Source organism: Gavialis gangeticus, unplaced genomic scaffold, assembly GCF_001723915.1.
Source record: "Gavialis gangeticus isolate Ggan-Ray unplaced genomic scaffold, GavGan_comp1, whole genome shotgun sequence".
NCBI classification, from domain to species: domain Eukaryota; kingdom Metazoa; phylum Chordata; order Crocodylia; family Gavialidae; genus Gavialis; species Gavialis gangeticus.
In genome coordinates, this window is record NW_017729025.1 from 17,516,107 (window position 1) to 17,527,737 (window position 11,631).

The 11,631-nt window shown below is 48.6% G+C and overlaps 2 protein-coding genes across 5 annotated transcripts in view; both read left to right on the forward strand.

Annotated features, from left to right (window-relative positions):
- Positions 1-4,590, forward strand: part of ZBTB1 (zinc finger and BTB domain containing 1) — a 28,877-nt gene extending 24,287 nt beyond the window's left edge. For 2 of the 4 annotated variants that reach the window (XM_019518460.1, XM_019518461.1), the window contains one exon: positions 2,771-4,590. In XM_019518460.1, coding sequence (XP_019374005.1) covers positions 2,771-2,773 — 3 coding nt within the window. In that variant the 3' untranslated portion in view covers positions 2,774-4,590. Of the gene's footprint in view, positions 1-295 lie in introns of all 4 variants that reach the window. The other 2 variants (XR_002097601.1, XM_019518459.1) reach the window with 2 other exon arrangements.
- Positions 4,591-9,255: 4,665 nt separating this feature from the next.
- HSPA2 (heat shock protein family A (Hsp70) member 2) lies at positions 9,256-11,576 on the forward strand. Its single transcript, XM_019518462.1, has one exon. The coding sequence runs from the start codon at positions 9,318-9,320 to the stop codon at positions 11,235-11,237; it is 1,920 nt and encodes a 639-aa protein (XP_019374007.1). The 5' UTR covers positions 9,256-9,317; the 3' UTR covers positions 11,238-11,576.
- The last annotated feature ends 55 nt before the right edge of the window (positions 11,577-11,631 follow it).

Sequence of the window (11,631 nt, forward strand, 5' to 3'; positions counted from 1 at the left end):
TGTAATGCTATGGTTCTCTCTCTCTTACCCCTTTTGTGATTGTGAGAACAACAATTAGTCCATTTAACAAAGTTTCTTTTTGAGAATATGCTTATATGATAATTACTAAACATTAACTTAAAACAGAATGATACTACAGTGGGAAGAGTTATCCATGGTCTTCTACACCCCACAAACCATGTTTGCTCACTACACAGAATCAAAACAAAGCAGTCCCTCAAAGCAAGTACAAGTGGACTCTCTATACTGACCATACACCACAACTCCCTATCTTTGACCAGCTTTTCTTCCCCAGCGTGGGGGCAGTGGACAAAGCGAAGAGGTTCCTGGATAACCTACAAATCGTATGTCAAAAATGCATGTTATATGTGAATGGAATCCACCTTACTTCAAGAAAGGACTTTTGTGAGGAACCTACCCCAATGACTATGGTAGGGTTACCTTTTTCCCACGTGTAGCAGAGATCTTTCTCAATCCGTGATCTCTATTTGGTTTCTAGTAGTGGTCTGAAGAGGGGAGTTCTAGACTCAGTAGTCTTTCCCTTTTTCCTGACTTTTAGCATGTGTCCATTTAGAATTTGTCCTTGGCTGGCTGGATCTCCAGACTTTTGAGGAATTAGCTCTAAGTACTCTTATTATTTGTACATATTTGTATAGGCCAAGTTTTGCTATTGACCAAAATAACATGCAAAAACAGTAAGGGGATGTTAATGCTGCAGAATATGGAATAGAACCAACTCAAGAGGGCATCCTTGTGTCTCCAGACCCTCCTTTTGCTTTCAAGCAAAACAAAACATCACAAATATGATCTTGTTTTTATGCAGTTACAGAAGACTGCACTCTTTATAACCCCTTATGTAGCCTATGACTTTTTGCAGAATGCAGTATTATGAGTTTATACGAGCTCCATCTGGTGGTTAGTTTAAAGCATGCACACTTGATTTAAATAGATTTAAAAAGATTAAATTTGTTTAGTTGAGACCTTAGTGTTTGAAGACTGCAGAATCAGATTTGGTTGAGGTTGGACTTTCCTTTTAAAACATCTGCTTTTAGGGTAACTGGATGCCTTGTGAGATTGGTAGTGGGAGACAGCACTATTTATCTCGAGCTAACTGATTCTAGTTCAAGCTAACATACTTTGGCTAACATTTATTATCCATGCCAGATGCTCAATGGCTTGTGCAATGAGCTGGTGTTCACAGTCCAGTACATACACCACTAATTCACAATCTTTTTGCAGTCTCATCAGAAAGACTAAACATTAATGTGCATAAAGGCTCAACTCACTTTCCAACTCTCAGAGGTGGTCCACTCAAAATGCAGTTGGTGTACTTTTGTGGGAAGGTGCAAAAACATTTGCAGTGCTGCTGTGTGAGCCATATGCAGTCTGTAGTTTAAATAAAGATCTCTGATGGAAAAATTACCAGCTTAGCACTCAATATTCAGAGGGGAAAATCTATTATATTATGTTCTGAAATCAATGTGAAAGAGATAAATACTTTCTTCACTAATTGTTAGTTCTCTAAAGCTAAAAATGGACATCTGATTTTTCCAGGGCAAGGTTTTTAATCCTGGGATCCTGCAGATGTAAAAGCCCACTGTAAATACCTGTGATCCAAGATAACACTTTCCTGGGACAAGAGCTGCTAATTTGAGTTAACCATCATTCATTCCAGGGACCAGCAACATGTGTAAGGAGCTATGTAGCTCCCCGGTTTTGACTCGGCTCAATCGGAGCCTCAAATGCAGCGTCTGTTTTTAGAAAACAAGAGGTCCCTCTCTGTGAAGTGGTCAAATTAACGCTATACTGGGGCACCCATCAATCTAACAAGAGTTCCTGGCATATGATCAACAAGTTAGGGAGGGATATTGTACATATCCAATATGTCTATGCAGTAAATGGTGATGCAAGTGACACATCAGGTATAAGTCACTCAGAAAATGTTTGGAAATAGCTTGCCTTGTACAAATTTGGCAATGAGGAAGGTGCAATTTATGCACCAAGGGGGAAGAATGGAGCATGCAAGGAAAAACAATTTAGAGGATTTTCCTTACAATTTACATCCTTGTACAACTGTTTTCTGGACTACTTATATTTGATGTATTACTTAAGCTAACCTATATTTCATGGATGAATTTGACCCAGAGACTTATGAGAGTTGCAAATACCTGCAACTACAACCTTTCAACTAGTGCTACTGTTTGGGGTCTACAGCAGTATTATCTGTTTGGGAGGTTAGAAATAAACATGACCAACAAATCAAAATGAAAAGACAGGGACAGATACAAAGCATTCTTCCAGAACGTGCACGTTCCAAGCTCTGACAAGACCAGTTGGAGGAAGAACTCTCTCAACCACTTGAGCATCAGTTAAGCCAAGCCATAAACCACTTCTGGAAAGCAGCAAATACAGCAGCAAAAATAAATCAAGGGGTTGCATTCTTTGTTGAGCTAGTCTGCACGAAAGAATTGAGAACTGGGGCAAAAAGAAGGGTAATAGATTGAATTGAATGAAAAGCCTAATGTTTTGGATCAAACTCAGAACATTGTTTAAGCATACACTGGGATAGATGGGTGAGCAAAACAAAAGCTTTTAAACTGGGATGGTTCCCTAGCTTGATGGCTGTTGAGAGAATAACCACTACACTGGCATTTAGAACAAAGCCAAACTGTTCAAGGTGGGAAGGACTATGGCATGCTAACAAATATGGTATCTTGGTGCTGGCTTCTGACTTTTAATATTTTTCTTGCGTTTCTTTTCTGTATGGCAGTAGTGAAATAGGGACTTCTAAGCTTCTGAAGAACTGAAAGATCCAAGTTGGAAGATGACATGGGGAAGAAATGGTCTGCAAAAGATTTCTTTAAACTCAGAACCACAAGCCAGATCTGAACTGGCACCACCTTTGCCTTCCTGACAGACTGCACCAGTTGCAAAGGGCACGAACAGCAGCCAAGTTAGTGTGTTCACTAAAAGTTCTTTTGGACCCTTCTCTGCATTATAAAGCTTACTTACTGGGGACTACATTACATCTGTGGAAAAACAAACTGAAACTTCCCCTCCTGGGGCAGCAATGTAATGTGTTGGCAGCACATGCCATATGCACACTGGAGCCCCCCTTTTTCAAAACAAAAACTGCTAAGTTTACCATCTGAGACTTTTTTAATGCAGAACTTTCTTAACATGTATATAACAAGCTATCATTTTCATATATTCATGCCATTGCAACAATAAATTCTAAGAGTCCAAAAAGATTTAGTTGTCTAAAATCTTTAAAATAAAGAATGTGGGGACACAAGGAAGCATGGGATGGTGCTGAGGGTCATAAGCAAAAGAAAACATACTCTTTTAATTTTAATTCCTCTTGCTGCCCCTCTGCCACTATCACAAATTGCTGATCTCAGTGTTGAAGAGGACCTGTACAGCAGAGTGATTATGTGAAAGGGGTAAAGAAATTATACTGTAGTGCTGTTACAAGAATGCTGGATTGTTGTGACTGACTAGGACATGAGTAAATGTGAAATAATGTTCGCAGGGCACAGTGTGCACTTTGTTCTGGAACTGAGCCTTGCAAAGCAGGCCCAAAGAGGGAAATAAGGCATTCATTTTCTGACTTCAGGATTTTAGCAGTCCTAAATATTCCAGCTAAATTAACAGGGATAGAGCAGAATAAGGCATTCAGTGTTTCAAATACAGGGTCAGCACAGATGGAAAAAACAAACCACCCACCCCCTAAAGACCACAATGGATCAGATTCAGACAGCTGAACAGACTAAAACTATTAAGCTACCATTATAGACTACTATAGGTATGCATCTTACTGATTCTATTTGTGGCTGTAAATGGATGTTTTGCTGTTACCAATACTTGTTCTATTGAGAAAGGGTTGTGCATAATTTTACTTATATCTGGTATTTCCTTATATTTTGTTATAAAGTGCTCAAAGTGTTGTCTGTACTGCAGCTTATGTAGACCATGTCTCCAGCTCGCCTTTCCCGTTTTAAAAAGTGACTTTACAAATGCTAGCAGAGCTGTTTAATTACTGGGGGGTTATGGATGTATTATTTGATGACATAACCCTGAACATTTCAGGAGGTGGACAAATACAGGTAGCTCAACACTAGGAGATAGCATCGTTCAAGGCCTCCACACAAGACCAGGGATGCTCATGAAGCTGGTTCTGTGTCTGTTCTAGAACAGTGGAAAATAGACAACTCACATGTGAACATACAAAGGGAGAGGCAGAAACCACTGGAGTGTCCCTCAGGCAGAAGGCACAATAGAGCCAAGAAGTTTGACAGGAAGCAGAGATGTTTCTTCCAGAGAGAATGGGAAGCCTTTGAGACCTGCAGCACCTAGGAGAGAGTAAAAGTGTACACAGCATCAACTGACAGCAGCTCTGTCATCACCGGGCCAAAACAAATTAGTTATGCAAAGGATAACTAGAGCAGTCTGTGACTTGTTGTACCTTAGCAGTTCTGTGCAGTTCATGTAACAAAGTAATGGGAGTCGGTATTAGTTTGTTAGCATGTAATTTTAAAATCTTAAATCATGCCTTATATGGGATCTTAAATAAAATGCTCTCGTTCACAAGTCTGCTTATTATTCTCATTTAACACCATCTTTTTATTGCTTGGGTTAAAAGCATAGCAGCAACAGTGTACAGCTCAGTTAATGCCTTGCTTTATCTGCACTCTCCAGGGGTTTCCATTCACCTGATGAAGTGGACATTGTGGAAAACTAAGAGTATGCACAGCAAAGGCAAAATAAATACGATGGGGAGAAAACAGGGAAAATGCTTTGCACTGATGCAGGCACTGGTTGTCAGAGTGCTTTATACTAAATATTGGCTAAGTGAATCAAAATGAATAATCAGTTGATTATTCCTACAATCACTGATTCATGAAAACAGAGCAGTGGGTATCTGGCTGTGTTTACAATAGATCTTTTTTCCACTCCCTTTGTGATATCTCACCATTGCAGCTCTACAGTGGCCACAGTGGTGGGAATGTTAGCGTATACAAGCTGTCCGTGTTCTACTCTTCGTGTTGCTTAATTCTGCTCAGGGCACTATGGACAGCACGGTGTTAAAACATGTTTACTTGTATCCTCTCTGCCTTCAATCTTCCAACTTTGCCATTTGCCAGCAAAGCTCCACTGCTGATAAAAGTAGAAAATATATGGAAAAATTCTAACATTGTTAAGGACTGAACAGCTCAAGTGCACAGCATACAAGTAGGTCTAATTAACAGAATAAGTGATCTTAGCCTGAGTTCTTAAAAATATTATCAGATTGTGTGAAGTACATGCAAATCAAGTTAATTTAGCTAGTGTTGCCAACTCAGAATTATACTGAGCCTCATTAATTTGATGGTTTTCTTAAAGGCCCTGCCATTAGATTTATGTGATTGTGTAAGAATCTCAGCATTACTTTCTTTTTAAATGAATTCTTATTCCTCAGGATTATAGAGAGAATCCTGACTATGTGACCTTAATCCAGGGGTGGGCAATTATTTGGGCTGGAGGGACACTTAGGGAGTTTTGATGAGCTGTTGCGGGCTGGGTCAGCACCCCCCACCAGCTGCCATGCTTTGCCAAGCCAGTACACACCCACCCCTTCCCCACACCAAAACTTCCTAAGTGGCTCCACCCTGGGGCCCGCTGGGCCTTGGGGTCTCCACAGAGACCAGCCCAGGACCCCCACAGGCAGGGTGTGCTCTCCCAGGCAGATGGGATGGGGCTGCAGGTGGGTGGGGAGCAGCATCTGGGAGCAGGCCCTGTGCTGTCACTGCCCCAAGATCTCAGCCCCAGCCACCTGTCCTGCTCCCACATGCCACCCCCTGCCTGCCTGCAGCCCCATCCCATCTGCCAAGTTGAGGCTCCCTGCCTGCACATGTCCTGGACCAATTGCCACAGATTCTCCGTCCGGTGCTCCCAGCTGTGGGTGTGGGGTGGACAGGCAGTGGGGCTGGGTCCAGCAGCAGCGGTAACACTAGCAGTAGCAGCTGGAAGGAGATGTGGCTGCTGGGAGGCAGAGTCTGGCTGCCACACCACCCTAGCCCCACTGTGCGCCAGGAGTTGGCAGGACTGGCCACATGTGCCATGGTTCAGCCTGCCCCCAACATCTGGGCTGGGCAGAGCCAAGGGACCCACCGCAGGCCAGATAAAATCCCTTGGTGAGCTGGATCTGGCCCACAGGCTATATTTTGCCCACCCCCTGCCCTAATTTGTCCTAAGGATTCAAAAGCCAGAATGCAAATAAAAGAACCCCAAATGTATTGGGTTAAGTAAAGAAATCCAGTCAATCCAGCCTTATACTTTTCAGAAATTTGACTCATGCTTTTTGAACGTTTGTACTGGCAAAACTGAATTATTATGAGCTACATTCTGTGGTTCTGTGCATAGGAGTGCGAACGCTATCTGTCACGCTCGACAGTTTGCCTGAAGTGCATTATACTCATCTGTAGTGTATTACTTTGTGTTTCTTACACAGAGCTAGTATCTTCTCCTTTAAGAGAGACCATTGATTTTGGGTGCCTTACCAGCTACTGAAGGATGTCTCTCCATTAGAAGTGGAAATCCATAAAGCCCAATGGTGCTTAAAACAAAATACATTAAACACCAAGCAAAATGAGGTCATCTTCAATGCAACACGAGCTGTCAGAAGATTTCCCTGATATTTCAGACATCGGTAATTCCCCATAAAACTCTGATAACTGGATACGTACCAACATCGTCAGTCATTCATAACATTTTAGTGCTAAAAAGACATCCAAAAAGTTAATTATTCACTTATTGCACCTATTGCTTTGGCCTTTCAGAACTGATATTAAGATATTAGTAACATATAGCACAGCAATGTGTCGTCCTCCTTCAGTTCTAAGTTCCTTTAGACTCTTTTTCTCTAACTTCTTTTTTTAACCAGGAAAAATGATTCAACGACTCAGAGTTTAAAGCTATACGCTACCATCAGATCCACTGACCTCCTGTACTTTACAGACTCTTAAATTATGCCATTACCCAAATACAGAGCCAAATAACTTGTTAGACTAAAGCCCAACTAAGGTTTAATTCAGTTCTCCTACACCAGTGATTCTCAGCCAGGGTGTCTTGAGATCCTGTCAAGGGTGTCATGGGGTGTCATGCAAATGTTAGCACTGTTAGGTGCGCTAACTTGATTCACAAGATAAATCTAGAGGCCGTGTACAGACGAGCACAGATGTGTGGTATGTGGTGCCACAAGCTGCACATGCAGGTATTCCCCACACTGCTATCTTGCAGCACGGGGAGAAGGGAGATGGGTGGGGGAGTTGACCCTGGAAGATCCCAGGGTCAAAATAACCTGCACCTTTAAAAAGCAGCGCAGAGCAGCGTATGTGGTGGCAGCATGCACCACCCAAAACCAGAGCCTGGCTGGCTGGAGCCACGGTCCAGCTGCCAGCCAGGCTTCCAGCTGTAGGAGCACCGTGGCTGCAGCTTCGAGGCCCCCAGGACCCCAGGTAAGGCTGCTGGGGCCAGCACGGTTGCTGGCCCCAGCCTCTCCTACCCTACCCGGGGTAACCTGCCATGCACCAGAGCGCATCTGGCATGGGCATTCCCTGGGGACAAGTTGCAGTGGCACAAGGTACGCCACTGCTCTTTGTCCCTGGGGAAAAAACCAGCCGCACTCATCGACGTGGCCAGAGATTTCAAATAAGAATCCACAGCGCTAAAAATATTCCGATCTGTTATGGTCTTTTTGAGTTATTTGTAGTAGAAAGATCATTCTATTATTTTCTATAGTCAAAAAAGAGTGAAAACTGAGTCTTAAGGAGGGGCGCCTTGAGTCTGACAAGGTTGAGACTGTCCTACACGCTGCAAAAAAATACGAGGAACAATCTTACTCTGTCAAGCTAAAGATAAAGATTGAATCGCTGGCTCTGCTCCACCTATTTCGCTCTTGCCTCACTGAAGAAACCTAAATCCCCTTTCCAACGCATGTGGCTGGGTGGGGCCGTGGTGCATAGCCAGGGGTGTATTTGTTCACACTGTCAAACTGGAGATACAGGAATGGACCAAAAATCAGACCGCGCCTCTCCCAGAGAGGCTGCTCTGGAAGTTATTACTAAATGATGCATAAAAGGAAATAAGTCTGGGAAGATTTTTCCTCTTCTCCTTTTTAAAAAAATCAATATTGATGTTACGAAGGTCGGGTTTGCACTAAGCTCTGCATTGCAGGAGCAGAGCGATTCTAGCCATCGAGCCTTTGCTTTCGGCATTGGTCTCTTTGGGCTCGTCTGTCCTATATATAAAGCAAGGTAAAAGGAAGCCATGTGGATCTTCTTTGCCTACGAGGGGATGACCAGAGGCGAATAATAATTCGTCCTAACAGAGGACAGGAGAGTCTGAAAGGGTCCTGCGACATCTTGCCTGGGATTAAAAAGATTTAAATCTCATGGGCCACAGGGGTGCTCCCCTCTGTCTTATTATAGCTAGATTTAAAAGCACTGCTTGGGAGAAACACTAAAACAGTATTTTGTGTTCATGACTGTGGAGAATATTCTGACAGGTCTGGCACTTGTCAAGAGGTGGGTTGAGCAGGGTGTCAAGTCCCCCCCACTGAGCCTGCCGGGACTGCCATGACGGGCACCCGACACCCTGCCCAAAACCCCTGCCCCTGGCTCCCCCAACTGCCTCACAGCCCCGCCCCTCCCGCACCGCTCTTAGGGGCGCCCCCCCAGTCCCTCTCTCCACCCCCCCGGCCCCATCGTTTGACTGGCTCCCCCGTTCTCCAATCACAAGGGAGGGCGGGACTTTAAAAAGGTCGTTGGCGTCAGCGGCGCGACCCTCACAAGTGAGCGAGCTCATTTGCATGCCCCCCTCTCTAGCCAAGGGAGACTCTAAGTCCCACCCCCTCCCTGCCAGCTCGATCTCTATTGGACAGTGGTGACATCAATCCCTTGCTTTTAGTCCGGCGTCCGCTGGAACTTTCTGGCAGAGTAGAGGGGCGGGAGCTCTTGACCGGGGGAGGGCGGGACAAAAAGAGGCGCGAGGGAAGCGATTGGTCCAAGCGTCCTGGACAAGCGTCCGCTGGACTGATCGAGAAAGAACAGGAAGGAGGACGCGGAGGAGATTGGTGGAGTAGAGGGGGGCGGGGACGAGCGAGGGGATTGGTCCACAGGCGCGAGAGCGGATTGGACGAGGGGTGGCGAACGAGCGAGCCGATTGGCCGCCGGGCTTCTGGCAGGTTCCAGAAGAAGGCACGGCGGGCCATAAAAGCGCCAGAGCAGGGCGTTAACGGCAGTTCGCGGCGCAGCGCGGAGCAGAGGAGAGCTGCAATCATGTCGGGCAAAGGGCCTGCGATCGGCATCGACTTGGGCACCACGTACTCCTGCGTGGGTGTCTTCCAGCATGGGAAGGTGGAGATCATCGCCAACGACCAGGGCAACCGTACCACGCCCAGCTACGTGGCCTTCACAGACACGGAGCGCCTCATCGGCGACGCGGCCAAGAACCAGGTGGCCATGAACCCCACTAACACCATCTTCGACGCCAAGCGCCTCATCGGCCGCAAGTACGACGACCCCACGGTGCAGGCAGACATGAAGCACTGGCCCTTCCGCGTAGTGAGCGAGGGTGGCAAGCCCAAGGTGCAGGTGGAGTACAAAGGCGAATCCAAGACCTTCTTCCCCGAGGAGATCAGCTCCATGGTGCTGACCAAGATGAAGGAGATCGCTGAGGCCTACCTGGGTCGCAAGGTGCAGAACGCCGTCATCACGGTGCCCGCCTACTTCAACGACTCGCAGCGCCAGGCTACCAAGGATGCAGGCACCATCACGGGCCTCAACGTGATGCGCATCATCAACGAGCCCACGGCGGCCGCCATCGCCTACGGGCTGGACAAGAAGGGCGCGCGCGCCGGCGAGAAGAACGTGCTGATCTTCGACCTGGGCGGCGGCACCTTCGACGTGTCCATCCTCACCATAGAGGACGGCATCTTCGAGGTGAAGTCGACGGCGGGCGACACGCACCTGGGCGGCGAGGACTTCGACAACCGCATGGTGACGCACTTCGTGGAGGAGTTCAAGCGCAAGCACAAGCGCGACATCGGCGGCAACAAGCGGGCGGTGCGGCGGCTGCGCACGGCGTGCGAGCGGGCCAAGCGCACGCTGAGCTCGTCCACGCAGGCCAGCATCGAGATCGACTCGCTGTTCGAGGGCATCGACTTCTACACGTCCATCACGCGGGCGCGCTTCGAGGAGCTGAACGCCGACCTGTTCCGCGGCACGCTGGAGCCGGTGGAGAAGGCGCTGCGCGACGCCAAGCTGGACAAGGGGCAGGTGCAGGAGATCGTGCTGGTGGGCGGCTCGACGCGCATCCCCAAGATCCAGAAGCTGCTGCAGGACTTCTTCAACGGCAAGGAGCTGAACAAGAGCATCAACCCCGATGAGGCGGTGGCGTACGGCGCGGCGGTGCAAGCCGCCATCCTCATGGGCGACAAGTCGGAGAACGTGCAGGACCTGCTGCTGCTGGACGTGACGCCGCTGTCCCTCGGCATCGAGACGGCGGGCGGCGTCATGACGGCGCTCATCAAGCGCAACACCACCATCCCCACCAAGCAGACGCAGACCTTCACCACCTACTCGGACAACCAGAGCAGCGTGCTGGTGCAGGTGTACGAGGGCGAGCGCGCCATGACCAAGGACAACAACCTGCTGGGCAAGTTCGACCTGACCGGCATCCCGCCCGCGCCGCGCGGCGTGCCGCAGATCGAGGTCACCTTCGACATCGACGCCAACGGCATCCTCAACGTGAGCGCGGCCGACAAGAGCACGGGCAAGGAGAACAAGATCACCATCACCAACGACAAGGGCCGGCTCAGCAAGGACGACATCGACCGCATGGTGCAGGAGGCCGAGAAGTACAAGGCGGAGGACGACGCCAACCGCGAGCGGGTGGCGGCCAAGAACTCGCTCGAGTCCTACGCCTACAACATGAAGCAGACGGTGGAGGACGAGAAGCTGGCGGGCAAGATCGGCGAGCAGGACAAGCAGCGCGTGCTCGACAAGTGCCAGGAGCTGATCGCCTGGCTGGACCGCAACCAGATGGCCGAGAAGGAAGAGTACGAGCACAAGCAGAAGGAGCTGGAGAAGCTCTGCAACCCCATTATCACCAAGCTGTACCAGGGCGCCGGCCCGCCCGGCGGCCCCGCGCCCGCCGGCTCCGGCTCCGGCGGCCCCACCATCGAGGAGGTGGACTAGGCTGCGCGGCAAGGACTCTCGCGGACTCTGTTTGGTCTTTATTTTTATTTTTTTTTCCCCTCTTCACTCTGCCCCCCCCGCGGTTCACCCCGCCCGTGCAATGCCCGTCTGTTCTGTTGGGTCTGTGCCGCCGCCCCCGGCCGCCCTGTGCCGAGGGAGGCGCGTCCCGGTTCTCGAGGTTAGTAGCCAAGTTTCTTCTCGTTCTAGCCCTCCCGTGTTAGCCCCGGGCCTCCCCCGGCTGCGTCCCGCCTGCTCGGGGCCGGGGGGCGCCCGAGACGGCCGGGTTTGGCCTCTGGAAACTTTGGTACCAAATAAAAATTATATATTTGAAGCGCAAAAGGCCCTTTCTCCCTTTCTTGGGCGGGGGGCGGCTCCGGGCGGGCGGGGCTGAGGG